Source organism: Gorilla gorilla, chromosome 19 (genome assembly GCF_029281585.2).
Source record: "Gorilla gorilla gorilla isolate KB3781 chromosome 19, NHGRI_mGorGor1-v2.1_pri, whole genome shotgun sequence".
Classification (NCBI taxonomy): domain Eukaryota; kingdom Metazoa; phylum Chordata; class Mammalia; order Primates; family Hominidae; genus Gorilla; species Gorilla gorilla.
Window position 1 is genome coordinate 112,180,469 of NC_073243.2, and position 18,867 is coordinate 112,199,335.

The 18,867-nt window shown below is 47.9% G+C and overlaps 1 protein-coding gene across 4 annotated transcripts in view; it reads right to left on the reverse strand.

The window, feature by feature from the left end:
* The window catches only part of PLEKHG4B (pleckstrin homology and RhoGEF domain containing G4B), a 94,102-nt gene that overhangs the window by 33,174 nt on the left and 42,061 nt on the right, over positions 1 to 18,867 (reverse strand). For 3 of the 4 annotated variants that reach the window (XM_019013267.3, XM_055367951.2, XM_055367956.2), the window contains exons 3-7: positions 11,530 to 12,763; positions 8,874 to 9,083; positions 8,627 to 8,750; positions 7,207 to 7,300; positions 514 to 600 (exon numbers count right to left, since the gene is read on the reverse strand). In XM_019013267.3, the coding sequence (XP_018868812.2) occupies positions 514 to 600; positions 7,207 to 7,300; positions 8,627 to 8,750; positions 8,874 to 9,083; positions 11,530 to 12,763 (1,749 nt within the window). The remainder of the gene's footprint in view (positions 1 to 513; positions 601 to 7,206; positions 7,301 to 8,626; positions 8,751 to 8,873; positions 9,084 to 11,529; positions 12,764 to 18,867) is intronic. The other variant, XM_055367952.2, reaches the window with a different exon arrangement.

Below are 18,867 nucleotides of genomic sequence, written 5' to 3' on the forward strand. Positions count from 1 at the left end.
AACCAAGCCCGTTCACACTGCAATTTGCTCAAAAGAAACGAAGTACCTTGGAAACAGCCAAAGGAAAATTAACACACTTCATAGAGACGAACAATGATCTGAACTGTGATGAACTTTTCTTCTAAAATTATGGAGGCCAGAAGGCAACAGAGCAGTATCTTTAAAGTGCTGAGGGGAAAAGCAGAACTCCTCTCAAACCAGAATTCTAGATGTAACAAAAATACCCTTTCAGAATGAGGCCAAATGAAGATGTTTTCAGATAAAAGAGGAAGATACAAAGAAAGAGAAGGAAAGAAACCATATGGGGTGGAGAAGAAAGGTCACATTTTTAAGTTTTTCATGGCATACTCTGCAGGACTCCTGCAAGAACTTACGGGGTAGGAAGTAGGTTTCCAGGCTCCCACATGGATGCAATTAGAACTTATCTAAATTCCTTCATGTGTTTCATCTCATCTAGGTGCCTTAATGTTTAATTTTATCCATCACTCAGGATCCCACAGTCTAAACCATTACCTGAATTATTGCATCCTTGTCAGGCCTAAATGCAGATTCTTTATCTACCAACAGCAAGATACTATGAATTATAGGAGATGTGTTGTTCTGAAATAAATAAGAAATAAATATTACTGATTAGCTTTCTAATTTTTAACTTCATTAATAGAATTGCCCAATTTTGAGTGGTACTACTTCTGTCATAGTTTCCCAGAGTGCCTACAGTGCATAAAACATAGTTGACTTTGCCCTGAAATGTAAATTATTTGTCCTTATGAATTTTTAATGTAATCAGGTTTATCGAGGTATAATTTACATACAATAAAATTCACCCTTTTTAGTGAATAGTTCTATAAGTTTTGACGAAAGCATAGTCATGTAACCATCACCACCATCAAGACAAAGAACTGTTAAGCAACCCCAAAATTCTCTTGTGCCTCTTCGTAGCCAAGCCCTCTCCTATGCCCAGCCCCTGGCAACCACTGACCTGCTTTCGTCTCCACCGACTTGCCTTTTCTAGACATAAAGAGACTCAGGCAGGAGTGGCCTCTCTCACTTAGCATTGTGCATTAGGAACTCGTCCCTGTTGTGGAGATCAACGGTTTGTTCCTCTGTTTTGCTGAGCAGTATTCCATGGTATGCCTCACCACAATCTGTTCATCCATTCACCAGCTGAAGGATAACTCGGTTGTTTCCAGTTTTTGGCAATCATGGGTAAAGTCACTATAAATATTGTGTGAACACAAGTTTTCATTTCTCTTGGATAAATATCTAGGAGTGGGATTTCTGGCTCATGTGATAAGTAAGTATTTTCCAGAGTGGCTGTACCACTTTGCATTTCCATCAGCAATACCAAGCATTTGTTACTGTCAAGCTTTGTTACTGTTTTTGTGTGTTTCATTTTGGTTTTCAGTTGCATTTCCCCAGTGATTAATGACGTTGGGCATATTTTTATGTGCTTATTTGCCATCTGTATATCATCTTCAGTGAAGAGTACTCAAATCCTGTCCCGTATTTTATTGGGTTGTTTTCTTATTACTGAGTTTTGAGACCGTATATATTCTATATACAAGTCCTTTATCAGATGTGCATTTTCAATTGTTTCATTGTGGTGAAACACTATCATCATCATTTTTGAGTGTACAGTTCAGCAGTCTTAGGTACATTCATAACGTAGTGCAGCCACCACCACCATTCGTCTCCATAACTCTTTTCATCTTGTAAGAGCAAAACCCTGCACCCGTAAAAGAAAAACTCTCCATTACCCCCTGCTCCTGGCGCCAGGCAACCATAATTCTACTTTCTGTCTCTGGGATCTGGGCTACTCTGAGTACTCATAGAAGTGGAATGTTTGTCTTTTTGTGATTGGCTTATTTCACTCAGCATGTTCTCAAGATTCATACATGCTGTGGCATATGTCAGAATTTCTTTCCTTTTTAAGGCTGGATAATATTCCATCGTAAAGATAGGCCACATTTTGCTTATCCATTCATCTGTTGATGGGCACTAAGGTTGCTTCTGTGTTTTAGCTTGCTTCTGTGTTTTAGCTGTTATGGATAATGCTGCTATGAACACAGCTGTATAAATTTCTGAAACTCTGCTTTCAATTTCTTGGGTATATACCCAGACACAGTACTGCTGGATCATATGGTAATCCTATATTTACTTTTTTGAGGAACTGCCAAATTGTTTTCCACAATGAGTCACTATTTACTGTTCCCATCAACTGTGCACAAGGGTTCCAGTTTCTCCGTATCTTTGCCAACACTTGTTGTTTTTTTACAATAGCCACCCTAATGGATGGGGAAGTGGTATTTAATTGAGGTTTTGATTTGAATTTCTCTAATCATTAATGACATTGAGCATCTTTTCATGTGCTCATTAGCCACATATATATCTTCTTTGGAGAAATGTCTATTCAAGTCTTTTGTTCATTTTTGAATTGGGCAGTTTGGTTTTTGTTGTTGTTGAATTTTAGGAGTTCTCTATATATTCTGGATATTAACCTCCTATCAGATACATAATTTGCCAAAATTTCCCCCCATTCTGTGGGCTGCCTTTTTACTCTGTTGATAGCGTCTTCTTATTTACTTTTTTTGAGACGGGGTCTCTCTCTGTCATCCATACTGGAGTGCAGTGGCATGATCATGGCTCACTGCAGCCTTGACCTCCTGGGCTCAAGCGATCCTCCCACCTCAGACCCTTAAGTAGCTAGGACTACAAACATGCACCACCATGCTCAGCTAATTTTTTTTTTTTCATAGAGACAGAGTCTTACTATATTGCCCAGGCTGGTCCTGAACTCCCGGGCTCAAGCAATACTCCTGCCTCAGCCTCCCAAAGTGCTGGGATTACAGGAATGAGCTACCACATCTGTCTGGTAGTGTCTTTTGATGCACATTTTTTAATTTTTGAAAAGTCTGATTTGTCTACTTTTTCTTTTGTTGCTGGTGCCTCTGATGTTATATCTAATAAATCATTGCCAAATCCAATGTTAGAAAGCTTTTGCCCTATGTTGTCTTCTAAACGTTTTATAGTTTTAGGTCTTACAATTAGGTTTTTGATCCATTTGAGTTAATTTTTTATATGGTGTTTAGGTAAGAATCTAAGTTCATTCTTTTGCATGTGAATATCTAGTTTTTTAAGCACCATTTGTTAAAAAAGACTGTCCTTTCTCTATTGAATGGTCTTGGTACCCTTTTCAAAAATCATTTATGTATATGATTGTTAGTTTCATGGCTTTCTATTCTATTCCATTGTTCTATATGTCTGTTTTTATGCCAGTGCCATACTTTTTTGATTACTGTTGCTTTGTTAAGTTTTGAAATCAGGAACTGTGAGTCCTCCAGCTTTGTTTTTATTTTTTACAATTGTTTTGGCTATTTGGAGTCCTTTGAGATTCCCTATGAATTTCAGGATAGGTTTTCCTATTTCGGCAAGAAACAACAGTTTAATTTTGATAGGGATTGCACTGAATCTATACATCACTTTGTGTAGTATTGATATTTCAATACAATATTAAGTCTTCCAATCCTTGAACATGAGATATCTTTCTATTTATGTTTTCTTTAATTTCTTTCAGTTGTCTTGTAGTTTTCAGTGAAAAAGTCTTTCACTTCTTTGGTTAATTCCTAAGTACTTTATTCTTTTTGATGCTATTGTAAATGAACTGTTTTCTTAATTTCCTTTTCAGATTGCTCACTGTTAGCATATAGAAGTGTGACTGATATTTGTGTGTTGACTTTGCATCCTGCTACTTTGCTGAATTAACTTATTGATTCTGTTTTTTTTTTTTGTGGAACTGTTAGGGTTTTCTGCATATAAGATCACATCATCTGGGAATAGAGATAATTTTACTTCTTCCTTTCCAGTCTGGATGCCTCTTCTCCCCCACCCCCCACTTTTTCTTGTCCAATTGCTCTAGCTAGAACTTCCAGTAATATGTTGAATAGAAGTGGGCATTATTGCCTTGTCCCTGATTTTAGATGAGACGATTTCAGTTTTTTTGCCATTGAGTATATTTGCTGTAGATTTTTCATATAACTTTTATTATGTTGAGGTAGTTTCCTTCTATTTCTAGTATATTGAGTGCTTTCATCATGAAAGATGTTGAATTTTGTCAAATGCTTTTTTTTTTGGCATCAATTGAGATGATCATGTGTTTTTCCCCCTTCATTCTGTTTACACTGATCAGTTTTCATGTGTCGAACCATCCTTGCATTCCAGGAACAAACTGTACTTGGTCAGGTTGTATAATCCTTTCAACCTGCTACTGAATTTGATTTGCTAGTATTTTGTTGATGATTTTGGCATCAACCTTCATAAGGGATATTGCTCTACAGTTTTCTTTACTTTTAGTGTCTTTGGCTGGCTTTAGTACCAGGGTAATGCTGGCATCATAGAATGAGTTAGGATGCATTTCCTACATGAATTTCTTTTGAAAAAGTCAATAAGGAACTTACATGCTTGTAAAAAGTTTTATGGAAACTGAGTTTTGGCACTTCACACTGTACCTACCTTGTGTTAGAGAAGCTAACTGAGCTTTAGAGCAACGCACTGTGAACCTTTTTTGGTGAACACTAACAATAAGCATATGTATTCTTTTTTCCACCCTGACGTCACTACCTTAGGTTTGCTCAGCAGGTGTGGGCTCTTCCAGATTCCTCTTGTGCCCAGGTAACCTCTGGTCAGCTCTGTTTCCTCCCCTAGCATCTGTTCCTTGACTGTCATTTCTTTGTCTAGGTGAAGCACAGACCACTGCCCAGGTGCCCAACCAGGGACAGCTCATGCTCATGCTGTGGTGCAGGGCCTCATGTTCCTTTCTTGGAGGCCTTGAGAATCTCTCAGAACCTCTCTGATCAGTGCCTCCCCTGGCTCCAGGCCTCCCTGAGGCTTTCCTGACAGTGTCTGTGCACTGGGGACTCCTGTCTAGCCTAGCTGGTGCAACCCAACTCATGGCACTTCTTCTCTGGACCTCGGCCTGTGCTCTCTCCTCCCGGTGACTCCTTCCTGACCTCAGGGAGTCACCTCAGCCCCTTGTCCAGCCCAAGGTCCCTGTCACTTGCTCCCAGGCCAGCCAATTTCTGCTGGCCCAGCCACCCTGTCAGGCAGTTCTGGAGGATGCCACTGCAGGGCTCAATGTGAGTGGATCCCACTCTGTAAGGGGGGTAATGACTGAGCCTGTCTCCTCCAAGTCTCAGGTAGGACACTGAGATTTTCTAAGAAGAGCCACGTACTGTGAAAGTAAGAAGAAACCACAGGCGGGACTGACAGCGAGGAGGGGGACAAGAGGCAGGTTCACTCTAAGGCAAGGGGAGGCAGGCTCGATGCAAGGGGGAAAGTGTGGGGGAGAGAAGTGGTGGCAGCAGGGTGGAGAGAGAGGAGGGAGGACTGTGGGGTCAGGGGAGAGGAAGGGAGGGCCGCAGGGTGAGGGGAGAGAAGGGAGGACTGTGGGGGAGGAGAGGAGGGGGGAGATGAGGGAGGACTCCAGAGTTAGGGAAGAGGAAGGAGAACTGCAGGGTTGGGGGAGAGGAGGGAGGACTCTGGGGGAGGAGAGGAGGGAGGACTGCAGGGGAAAGAGGAGGGAGGACTTTAGGTTGGGGAAGAGGAAGGAGGGCCACAGTGGGGACAGGAGGGAGGATTGTGTGGAGGGGAGGAGAGAGGATTGCAGGGGTGAAGAGGAGGGATGGCTGCAGGGTTAGGGAAGAGGAGGGAGAACCATAGTGGGGAGAGGAGGGAGGGCTACAGCTTGTGAGAGAGGAGGAACCACCGTAGGGGTGGAGAGGAGGGAGGACCATGGAGGAGGAGAGGATGGAGGACCATGGGGGGGAGGAGGGAGGGTCACAGGGTGTGGGAGAGGAGGGAGGGGGGCAGGGTGGGAGAAGAGGAACGACTGTGGGGGTGGAAAGGAGGGAGGACAGTGGAGGGGGAGAAAAAGAAGTATCATGGAAAGGAAGAGGAGGGAGGGCTGCAGAATGGGGGAGAGGAGGGAGGACCACAGGTTGGGAGAGAGGAGGGAGGACTGCAAGTAGGGAGAGGAGGGAGGACTCCAAGTGGGGAGAGGAGTGAGGACCATGGAGGGGGAGAGGAGGGAGGACCATGGAAGGGGAGTGGAAGGAGGACTCCATGGTGGGGTGAGCTCTGCCAGTGCTGTCCCTGACTGACGTCTTTCCTGGCACAACCTGCCACCTGGTGTCCCTAAACTTGAGATTCCTCAGTGAGTATAGGAGCCTCTGCCTCCGTCTTCAGCAGGGACAGCAAGGGCAAAATGGGTTTAGCTTCATGGAGTGCAGGTGGGGCATGGGAGAGGGCACCCTGGGTCTGTCCCCGTCCCCTCCCTGTCCCTGTCCCTGGACCCCCCGTCCCTGGTCTCTCCCCATCTCTGAGCTTCCATCTGCCCCTGCTCAGGCAGCAGCATCTTCCCATCCCCAGTGCTTCCCATCTCTGGATGTTACTTATGGTTCAGTGCAGGGCCCCTAGGCCACACACAGTGGCTCATGCCTGTGAGCCCAGCACTCTGGGAGGCTGAGGTGGGTGCGCTTGAGTCCAGGAGTTCAAGACCAGCCTAGGTAATGTGGCGAAACCCCATCTCTAGTAAACATATAAAAAATTAGCCGGGCATGGTGGCATGCGCCTGTAGTCCTAGCTACTCTGGAGGCTGAGGCAGTAGCATGGCTTGAGCCTGGGAATTCGAAGCTGCAGGGTCCTGTGGCAATGGCATTGACCCTGTCTGGGGCTGCCAGGTTCGTCCCCACCCTGGTTCGTCCTTGCAGTGAGCTATGGCTGCCCCTTCCTGCCTCTGTCCTTTGTCTGAAGGGTGATGCTGTGCCCTCCATCCTGACAGGGGCATAGCGGGGGCAGCTGCACTGGGCAGGGATGGGGCTGCGCTGCCTTCCTGGGACAGGTGCCCACCACCCGGGCCTGGCTGGCTTTGCATTTTAGGTTTGCAGTTGCCCTTAGCATGAAGCTTCCCCAAGTCCCCAGCGGATGGGCCAAGCCCACCTTCCCCAGTGTCTGTGCCTGGCCCCGGAGAGCAAGAGCTGGACTCACTGGGAAGACCCCAAGAAGGAGGTGGCTCTGCACAGGGGCCCCCATCTCGAATCTTCACACTAAGCCTGTGGACTGGCTACTCCAGAACCACGATGCGGGCAGCCCCAGCAACACACGGCCCTACGATGCTCTGCACACCCAAGGGACATGACAACCTTGCCGTACCTGCAATCCTGAGAGGGCCTGGGAGACGGCAGGGGCAGCTGGACTCCTGCGTGCATCCACCAGGACAACCAGCCCCAGGTCCCGGACCTCCTTCCTGGGGAAGGAAAGACAGCCCATCTTAACCACTGAAGGTTAAATCTCTTACAAGAACAAGTTTCTCCACCTCTGAGGCTAGTTGTTACTGGTTTCCTTTCAGCTCTAGAAGTTAGGGGTTCTCTATACACATCAACCTTCCACTTCCCGAAGGTGCAGGCCTATCGGCTGGAGGCACTGACGTTGTTCCTCTCGTGGAACCTGCTACTGATGTCAGACAGTGTCTCTGGGCACATGGGGCTGGTGCGACTTTCCCCTAAACACCCACCAATGCTCCTGGATGGACGAAATGGGCCCTGCTCCATCAAGGGAGCAAGGACTTCAGGGCCTTCTTGCCCTCATTTATTTGGGCTTTAACGTAAGCACAGAAGGTGATTCTGATGGGATGTGGATGGCCTGTTCCCAAGATGGAAGCTTGAGATCAGTCAGGAGGGTCCTTACTTATCCAGAGCCAAGCTAAGACTGTTAGAACATCTTTTAAAACTAAAAATACCATCATGTGGTTTTGAAAACTCCAATTTAAAAGCTTTGTCTCTGTGATTGTGATTAGAAACTTCAGTTCAAAATTTAATAGGAGAGAATGGTAGGTGGGGTGAGTTGATATATTCATTTTACAAAATTTTAGTGTTCGGCTGGTCTGAAGGTAGTGAGTTATCTCATTTGATTGTTCACACATATTACAGATCAAACACCTTATTCTATTCTTTCCCCCTTCTCACTACTACACTTGACTAGTCTTAAAAAATATATAGCCTGGCGAGGCTGAGGCGAGAGGAGGATCGCTTTAGCCCAGGAGACTGAGGCTACAGTGAGCTGTGATTGCACCACTGTGTTCTAGCCTGGGCGACAGAGCAAGACCCTGTCTCAAAAAAAAAAAAAAAATTTGTGTGTGTGTGTTCTTTGAGAAACTTCTTTAGCTCTAACTCTAGGATTAACTGACATTCTAATTAAGTTGTGTATCTGGACACTGATCTTACAGCACTCTTGTGAGCCAAGGATATAAGAGAACCCTGACTCAAAGCCGGCAGAAGCTGCACATCACATGGATGGCTGAATCCTGGTCCAAAGAGTGAGTGTGCCCTGTCTGCCCCACAGCCAGGTGTGTTTAATTGTGGGTGTCACTGGGAAGGATGTGTACAGAAGGCAAGAAATGGTGTGTAGAAATCAAGGCTGGAAGCACATGGGTGCTGACTGCTCTGAAAGATGAGGTTAGGAGAGGCAGAGTCTGGCCATGGAAGCTGGCACCTCCCCGTGCCCCCCACTTTGCCACACACATGCAGCTGGGGTCCCATGGGTCTGCAGGGTGGGGCCTTGCCCCCCATCCCACCTGGGGATGCTATGGAAGTACAGCAGCAGGCGGGTCAGCTCAGCACAGGACGAGTGTTCCCTGGTCCAGAGCAGGCTCCTGGTGCGGACCTGCACCACTGCTCTGCCATGACGGTCTCGGGTCCCTGCAGAGACAGAGACAGGGCAGCTGCCAAGGGCTTCACTCCTACAAGGTGGTGAGCTGGGTCTGTGCTGTCGGCTTAGATGTCAGATCCGCCCTGACAGGAGAGCCTGGCATGTGCTCTCACCTGGGAGGGTGACGATCCCGGACTGCAGCAGCTCCTGACTGACGTCTAGCACCTGCTTGGGCACCTGGCTGGGGAAGTCTCCTGTGCCGGGTGGCCACCCTTCTTGCGCTGGGTGTGGCTGCCGGGCAGGCACATCAGAAGGCCCGCTGGGGTTGTGGCAATGGAGGCTGCCGCCGTCTGTGCTGACACAGGCTGAGGATGCAAGAACGTCTGGACAAAGGAAAGAGGCCGTGTCAAAGATGAAGGTTTTCCTGCGCGTCGAAAGCAGCTGCTATGCTCAGCTTGCTATGAACCATGGGACAAAAACATGCATGAAAGTAGGGGGTTCCATGAAAACCTGTCCCAGTTCACATGGGAAGTGAAAGCATGTCCCACTGCACAGGGCATGCGGCGTCATCACGGACACGCGGTGTCATCACGGAGACGGAGTCTCCAGCTCACAGACATGCTCACTACCTGCAGACGCCTCAGGAGAAACAAGTCATCTCATCCCTACTCATCTGCTCAAAGTGCAGCATGCGTGACTGCATGTGGTGTGTGATTGCACGTGCATGTGTGGTATGTGTAACTCTGGCACGTGTGATTGTGTGAGGCATGTGACTGGTGTGTTACTGTGTTTGTGTGATTGTGTGTGTGGTATGTGAAACTCCGGAGTGTGATTGTGTGAGACATGTGACTGCGTGTGGTGTGTGACTGTGTGGGTAAATCTGGAGAGTGTGATCACGTGAGGCATATGACTGTGTGTGTGGTATTTGGAACTCTGGAGTGTGATTGTGGGAGGCATGTGTCTGCGTGTGGTGTGACTGTGTGTGTGATATGTGTAACTCTGGAGCATGTGATCGTGTGAAGCATGTGACTGGTGTATGACTGTGTGCGCGTGTATCGTGTGAGGCACGTCACTGTGTGTTGTGTGATTCTTTGTGCATGTGTGTCGTATGTGGAACTCGAGCATGTGATCATGTGAGGCATGTGACTGTGTGTGGTTGTTATGGCGTGTGTGTGACCGCAAGGGGTGCTGCAAGATTGTGTGTGTCTTTTCTGCCCAGTACAACAGGGAAGAAAATCAATACAAGGGAAAGGTGAGGGGCTGGAAACCACGGGGAGGGGTTAGGACTTCTTCTCACTTTAGCTGAATTGCAGTGAGGCGACAGAATACTCTCAGGAAGTGTTACCCCCAAGTGAGTACTTCTGTTACAAAGCTCTTTCTGCGGTAGGTCCCGTGTGTGTGCGGCACTCTCTGGGACCTGTCAGAAGTTCCAGGCACAGCAGCCTAACTTTGAAGGCGAAAGGCTCTCGTGAGGTGGCTGGAATGGGCTGGGCCACACTTCTGTTTCCAAGGGCTGTGGTGCCATTGCCTCCGAGCGCCTGGTCAGGCCAGGCGGGTAGGAGGGGTTGGCAGGCCAGGCGTGGCTGTCTCCAGGCACCTCGGGGGGGGGGCGCCCACGGAGAGGAGGGCTCAGCCCGTCACTTTCCTGAGGTTGGGTGGCCCTACTTGCTGGAGCCTACATCAGTATGTTCACATTTTTTCCTTCTTTCCAAAATCATTGGTTGTGTTACTCACAGGATATTTCTTTACTCAAAAAAAAAAAAAAAAAAAAAAATTGAAATATTTAAGAAATATGTTGTCATTATTTTCTTACTTTATATCCTGCAAACTTAGTCTTTTAAATCATCACATTTTCTCTCCTAACCCTTGGAAACTGTGAATGTGGCCTCCAGTTGGAAACTGAGTCTACGGATCTGGATGTGAGGTCGTCCTGGGTTTAGAGGGGCCCCGAATCCAGCGATGGGTGCCCAAGAGCAAGGAGAGGGAGATTCGAGTCAGAGAAGCACTGGGGAGGAGGCCACGGAGGACGGTCAGGGGGCTGCAGCCACAGCCCGGGACACCTGGAGCCCCAGAAGCTGGAAGAGGCGGGATGGGTGCCCCCGGTCCTCGGAGGGGAACACACTCTGCCCACAGCTTGATGTTGGACTTGTGGTCTCCAGAACGTGAGCGCCAATATGAACGTGGAGACAGGCTTCTTGTGGATCAAGTGACCAAACAAAACTGTGACAGGGTGGGAGGGGGACAGTGCAGGGGGAGGTTGTGGGGTGTGCAGGGAAGGGGGTGGGGTGTGCAGGGGAGGGGATGGGGGTGTGCAGGGGAGGAGGTGGGGGTGTGTGGGGAGGGGGCGGGGGTGTGTGGGGAGGAGTAGGGGTGTGCAGGGGAGGGGGTCGGGTGTGCAGGGGAGGGGGTGGGGTGTGCAGGGGAGATTGTGGGGTGTGCAGGGGAGGGGGTGAGGGTGTGCAGGGAAGGGGTGGGGTGTGCAGGGGAGGTTGTGGGTGTGCAGGGGAGGGGGTGGGGGTGTGCAGGGGAGGGGGTGAGGGTGTGCAGGAGAGGGGGTGAGGGTGTGCAGGGGAGGGGGTGGGGTGTGCAGCGGAAGGGGTGGGGGTGTGCGGGGGTGGGGGTGGGGGTGTACAGGGGAGGTTGTGGGGTGTGCAGGGGAGATTGTGGGGTGTGCAGGGGAGGGGGTGGGGGTGTGCAGGGGAGGGGGTGGGGGTGTGCAGGGGAGGGGGTGGGGTGTGCAGGGAAGGGGGTGGGGGTGTGCAGGGAAGGGGTGGGGGTGTGCAGGGGAGGTTGTGGGGGTGCGCGGGGGAGGGCGTGGGGAGCATTTACCTTCCTCTTTGGTGCAGCCGGGACCCTCTACTGGGACACAGTTTGGGGTCCCCACAGCTTGTCCTCCTAGGTGGCCCCCAGGCCTGGAACCTGCTGAGTGGTGGGAGGTATGGCAGGCTGCAGCCTGGGCCCCTCCGGAGCTTCTGGGTGCCCTTTCCCAGGACCGAGACCTCCTGGGAGGGGTCCGCCCTGCAGCTCCTGGACCTGTCCGGCTGGGTGTGTGCCTCTCCTTCTCTAGACTTGGGGTCTGTTGGGGGTCTCCCCGGGGGCCGGAGGTTTCCTCCTGGGTCCCACTGGCTGCTGCCCCAGTCCCCAGGTCCCTGCTGGCTCCAGCCAGGGAGCTGCAGGCCAGGTCCCCGAGGGCCTCCTCAGAGCTGCCCAGGGGCATGGGGTTCCGCAAGGCCTCCATGTACGACTCCCTGAACCAGCGTCTAGGCTGCACACAAGTGGGGTCCCCCGGCGGCCGCCTCCTGCTGCTCGGGATGCCCAGGTCTGTGTGGAAGGTGAGGGCCTTGGGTCTGTCCTCCTGGTCCATGGGGTCTGGTCTCTCCCCCGACCCCCCACAGTTCTCAGGGGGCATCCGTGGGCCCTGCTCTGAGGGGCTGACCTTTTCGAAGTCCCTGTCTGAGCTTCCAGACAGGGTCCTGGGGCTTCCCAGCTCGGCTCTTTCTGGATAAGGAAGGTGCCTGAGCTGGTCGCTGCCCGTACGCCCTCGGCGGCAGGGTGAGGTCAGGGTGTCGGGGCAAGAGGTGCTTCCCTGGAAATGGGGGCCTGCTGTGGCTTGGGTGGGGACTGGGGCCTCTGAGGGGCTGCTGGGCAGCCGCTCAGGACCTGTGCAGCTGGAGTAGCTCTGCAGGATGGCTCCAGGGCTGGGGACAAAGACAGGGTCAGTGACGTCGCTCCATGGGGCTCGGTGGACGGCCAAGCCTGAGGTCAGCAAGCAGGTTTGCAGGGGGACATGGCGCCGCTCCCGGTTCACCCACTCCAGGAATGCCCCCGTGAAGACACAGCCATACATGGCCTCAGGGATGGTGACTTCCTCTGTGCCTCTTCCCAGCCGGGACAGGCATTTCAAGACCAGTCTAGCTGACTGCTTCCCTGCCGACGTGACCTGCAGGTAGAAGTCCCCGGGCTGGAGCCTGACTCCGTGCAGGGACGCCAGCTGCACCACCACCTTCTCATGGGTGCACAGCGGCCAGCCTGGGTGCAGGAAGACCAGACCCCTGTACCTGGCCTGAGACAAGAAGGAAGGAGGTTAGTGGTGGGCACGGCCATGGCCTGGGCCCCTCCGTGCCCTGGGTCTCCACCCTTCAGTGGAAGGTCAGTGACTTGAGCTCCCACAAGGAAGGGGTCTCACGGGGGCTGGGGTGTCCTGTCCCTTGGAACATAAAGCAGGTCATTAGGACTAGAAAACACGGGCTTCTCTTTGGTTCAGGGGTCAGTTAAAAAAGCAATTGTATAGCTCTTCCTGGAGGCTGGGGGTAGGTGGGCAGGACAGGGGAGAGGAGGCCGCTCGAGGGCCACAGCCCACCAGGTGCTCCGAAGGGTGAGTTGTCCCTCAGAGTGGTCCCAGCCTGGGCAAGGGGCCGGGCGTCCACACTTGCCCCTGCCAGCCCTGGTCAGGGCCACCCTATGGGGGGGGCTCCTTCCTCTGCACTCCCGGTGCTCCCCGTGGCTCCCGGCTGCTGCAGGCGCTACCTCGGCCTCCTCAGCGAGGGGTGAGGGTGCCAGGATGCTGGTGAATTTCACTTCAGTATTTTCTCTGTTCCCTTTAAATAGTTGAGATCCCACTCCACTTACAAATTGTGTACTTTAACTATTTTCACCCAATGTGATTTCATTAGCATTTCCTGTGCTATTAGAAACTGCACACAGATCACTTAACTGTTGAGTGTTTATTTTCCCCAAATGTTGCTCTGACAAACTAAAATACAGTAAACATCTTGGGGCCTAGAGCCCCGCCTGGGTTTCAGTTGCTTCTGCAGAATCTTACACCAAGTTCAAGTTCAACCCACCCACCAATCATGTTTTGCACTGGTAACAAACATGCCTTAGGTGTTGGTGCCTTTTCTCAAGCATGAGGCCCATTCTCAGCTCAGCTTTACTATGCTGGCCTCAGGGACTCAGATGGAAGTCACAACCCCAGCTTTCCAGAATGGCAATAAAAATGCGCTGAAAACTTAAAAGGGCATTTGCCACTGAAAGAGACACATATACAGATGGTGAAAGGTTATTCTCAAAAGCCTTTTTCTGATCATTTTCATCTTACTGGGCTTGAACTCTTGGAATGTAAAATCGAGTATAAGCATCCTAGGTGGCTGAGGGAAGTGAAAACAAGTTCCTCAACTTTTATTAGAATTTAAGCTCGAACTTCACGCAAGGGGAGGCATATACTGAACAGGAGGCATAAAACGGAACTATCATTGATATGGCAAATTTGACTTAAAGAATGTAAAGTTACACCCTCATTTCAGAAAATAACCTGAACAGATGAAAGTAATGTAATGCAGAAAACTAGAAAATATTCATCTATTTCAGAGGGAAGAAATTAGCTGCCGGTGGGGGGCGGGTCCCAGGGTCTTCTGTGGGCCACTGGCAAATCCAAGTGGTCATTTAATCGTCTGATGTCAGGGTGGGCCCTGGAGCTGCTCCACTCCAGACCCACAGTCCATGCAGACATTGGCCCACCCAGTTTTCAGAAACGTCTGCGCGTGTTCCTCACACCGGTGAGCAAGCCGTTCAAGAAGCGGCTCCTTGACACCCTCCCCAGACGCTGCGAGGCAGCCTGAGGAGCTGTGTCCTGGGCTGGATGCCTGGTGGGGCCACCTCCATCCCCTCCACAGGTTTCACCCCAGAAGAGACAGGTACCTGCCAGTCCATAAGGGCCTCCCCGAGCCTGGCCCCCCGAGTCCGTCCCCGATCCTATTGCCCAGCACAGCCATATTGGTGCCCAGGGCATGTTCCTCTGAAGTGGTGATTTGACGTAAAATGCACAAGTGACTGTTGAAAAAATCGTTGTGACTTGTCCTTGTAATTGCACCACCAGACTTTTTCCAGAAAACAGAAATGGGAGGGTGTTGGAGCCTTTCATGCCTTTTGCCCTCCCACAGGGGTCTACAGGTCTCTACATATCAAATATTTGATGAGACAAAACCTATTTCCAAACCCTATTTCCAATATGCATAGGGTTTCTTCACTGTAGAAGGGAACTGGTCCGGGTTAAGGCAGTGGCACAGCCCAGAGCAGGAGGGAAGTCAGAGACTGTGGGGAGGAGGGTGTGTGTGTGTGTGTGTGTGTGTGTGTGTGTAAACAGATATAATGTGAAGTTCACCAGCATAACTATGTTTACAGGGTACAGTTCAGTGGCATTAAGAACATTCACACGGTTATGTAACCATCACCACCATCTCCAGAACTTTCCATCTTCCCAAACTGAAACGGTGAACCCATTAAACACCAGCTCACCACTCCCCTGCCCCTGAGCCCCTGGTACCCACCATTGCACTTCCTGTCTTGACGAATTTGACTACTTCATACAAGCAGAATCATCCAACCTTTGTCCTTCCAGTACTGGCTCCTATCCATTGGCACAGTATCCTCAAGGTCTATCCATGCCACATGTGGCACGTGTTGGAACTGCACTCCTTCTGAGGGTTGCATAGTATTCCATTGCGTGTACATACTATATTTTGTTATCCATTCATCCATCCACAGGGTTGCATAATATTCCATTATGTGTATAGACTACATTTTGTTCATCCATCCATGAACACTGGGGTTGTTTCCACCTTTTGTCTGCTGTGAATAATGCTGCTATCAACACGGGTATACAAATATCTATTTAAATCCCTGATTTCAATTCTTTTGGGTAGGTGCCCAGAAGTGGAACTGCTGGATCATAGGGTGATTCTGTGTTCACTCTTTTGAAGAACTGTTTCCACAGCAGCTGCACCATTTTACGTCATCACCAACCACGCACGAGGACCCCAATTTCTCCACACCGTTGCAAGCACTTGTTTCCCAGTGGTGTTTTTCCTTTAATAGCAGCTATCACAATGGGTGGGAGATGGTATCTAATTGAGGTTTTGATTTCTGTTTCCCTCCTGATTAATGATGTTGAGCATCTCTTCATGTGCTTATTGGCACTTGTATATTTTCTTTGGAGAAATACCTGTTCAGTCTTCTATCCATTTTTGATTTGCGTTATTTTTGTTGTTGAGCTTTTGGAGTTTTTCATTCATTCTGGATATTAATCCCTTATGAGATACACAATGTGCAAATATTTCCCTCATTTTGAGGGCTGCTTTTATACTGTATCAATAAGGCCCTTTTTATGCATTAGTACCCTTTTAAAACATTGGATGAAGCCTATTTTTTCACTTTTGATGGTTGTGCTTTTGGTGTCATATCTAAAAAACCTTTGCCAAATTGGATGTCATGAAGCTTTTCGTCTATGTTTTATTCTAAGAGTTTTATAATTTTAGTTTTGACATTTAGGTCTTTGATCCATTTTGAGTGAGTTTTTGTAAATGGGGTTTAGGTAAGGGTCCTACTTCATTCTTTTGCATGTGGATATCCAGTTTTCTAAGCACCATTGATTGAAAAGACTGTCTTTTCCCCAGTGAATAGTCTTGGCACCCCTGTAGAACATCACTTAGCCATATACGTGAGGGTTTATTACTGGGCTCTCTATTCCACTCCACTGGTCTGTGTGTCTGGTTTTATGCCAGTGTCACACTGCTTTGATTACTGTAGTTTTGTACTAAGTTTTAAAATCAGGAAGTGTGAGTCCTCCAACTTTTTAGCTCTTCTTCAAGATTGTTTTGGCTATTTGGGGGTCTCCTGAGATTCCACTTGAGTTTTAAGATGGGCTTTTCTATTTCTGCAAAAAACACCATTGAGACTTTAATAGGATTGACCTGAATCTGTACATCACTTTGGGTAGTACTGACATATATATATATATATATGTCATATGTGTGTGTGTATATATATATATACACACACACATATATATACATATATATATATATAATTTTTTTTTTTTTTTTGAGATGGAGTCTCGCTTTGTTGCCCAGGCTGGAGTGCAGTGACGTAATCTTGGCTCACCGCAAGCTCTGCCTCCAGGGTTCATGCCATTCTCCTGCCTCAGCCTCCCCAGTAGCTGGGCCTACAGGTACCTGCCACCACGCCAGACTAATTTTTTTGGATTTTCAGTAGAGACAGGGTTTCACTGTGTTAGCCAGGATGGTCTTGATCTGCTGACCTCATGATCTGCCACCTCGGCCTCCCAAAGTACTGGGATTGCAGGCGTGAGCCACCATACTCGGCCCTTTTTACAATATTGTCTTCCAATCCATGAACATGAGATGTGTTTACAATTATTTACATCTTCTTTAATTTCTTTCAGCAATGTTTTGTATTTTCAGTGAACAAGTCTTTTACCTTTTTAGTTAAATTTATTCCTAGGTATTTCATTCTTTTTAATACTATTATAAATCAAACTGTTTTCTTTTTTTTTTTTGAGATGGAGTCTCGCTCCGTCGCCCAGGCTGGAGTGCAGTGGTGTGATCTCGGCTCACTGCAAGCTCCACCTCCTGGGTTCACGCCATTCTCCTGCCTCAGCCTCCCAGTAGCTGGGACTACAGGCGCCGGCCACCATGCCCAGCTAAGTTTTTGTAGCTTTAGTAGAGATGGGGTTTCACCATGTTAGCCAGGATGGTCTCGATCTCCTGACCTGGTGATCCGCCTGCCTTGGCCTCCCAAAGTGCTGGGATTACAGGCGTGAGCCACCGCGCCCGGCCACAAATTGTTATCTTAATCTTTGGGTTGCTCATTGTTAGTGTATAGAAATGCAACTGATTTTTGTGTGTTGATTTTGTATCCTCCAACTTTGATGAATTATTATTTCTAACAGGTTTTACTTTTCTTTTCTTTTCTTTTTTTTTTTTTTGAGACAGAGTCTCACTCTGTTGCCCAGGCTGGAGTGCAGTGGCACGATCTCAGCTGACTGCCACCTCCGCCTCCCAGGGTCGAGTGATTCTCATGTCTCAGCCATCCGAGTAGCTCAGATTACAGGCACATGCCACCATACCCGGCTAATTTTTGTATTTTTAGTAGAGAGAAGGTTTCACCATGTCGGCTAGGCTGGTCTTGAACTCCTGACCTCAAGTGATCCACCTGCCTCAGCCTCCCAAAATGCTGGGATCACAGGCATGACCCACCATGCCTGGCCTTCATTTTTTAAAATTTCAATAGGTGTTTCGGAGAACAGGTGGTGTTTAGTTACATGAATAAGTTCTTTAGTGGTGATTTCTGAGATTTTGGCGCATCCATCACAGTGGAGGGTGCACCCAGTGTGTAGTCTTTTATCGCTCACCTGCCTCCCACCCTTTCCCATGAATCCCCAAAGTCTATTGTATTATTCTTATGCCTTTGCATTCTCATAGCTTAGCTGCCACTTATGAATGAGAACATACAATGTCTGGTTTTCCATTCTTGGTTATTTCACTTAAAATAATGGTCTCTACTTCCATCCAGGTTGCTGCAAATGCCATTACTTTGTTCATTTTTATGGCTGAGTAGTATTCCATCACATATATATATATATATTCTATCATATATATATTCTATCTATATATATTCCATCATATATATAGTCCATCTCATATATATATTCCATCATATATAGTCCATCTCATATATATATTCCATCATATATATATATTCCATCATATATATATATTCCATCATATATATATTCCATCATATACATATATATTCCATCATATACATATATATTCCATCATATATATATATTCCATCATATATATATATTCCATCATATATATATTCCATCATATATATATATTCCATCATATATATATTCCATCATATATATATATTCCATCATATATATATTCCATCATATATATATTCCATCATATATATATTCCATCATATATATATATTCCATCATATATATATTCCATCATATATATATATTCCATCATATATATATATATTCCATCATATATATATATATATCACATTTTCTTTATCCACTCGTTGATTGGTGGGCATTTGAGCTGGGTTCATATTTTTGCAGTTGGAAATTGTAGTGCTATAAACATGTGTGTGCAAGTGTCTTTTTTTGTATAATGACTTCTTTTACTCTGGGTAGATACCCAAGAGTAGGATTTGCTGGATTAAATGGTAGATCTACTTTTAGTTCTTTAAGGAATCTCCACACTGTTTTCCATGGTGGTTGTATTAGTTTACATTCCCACCAACTGTAAAAGTGTTCCCTCTTTACCACATCCATGCCAACATCTATTT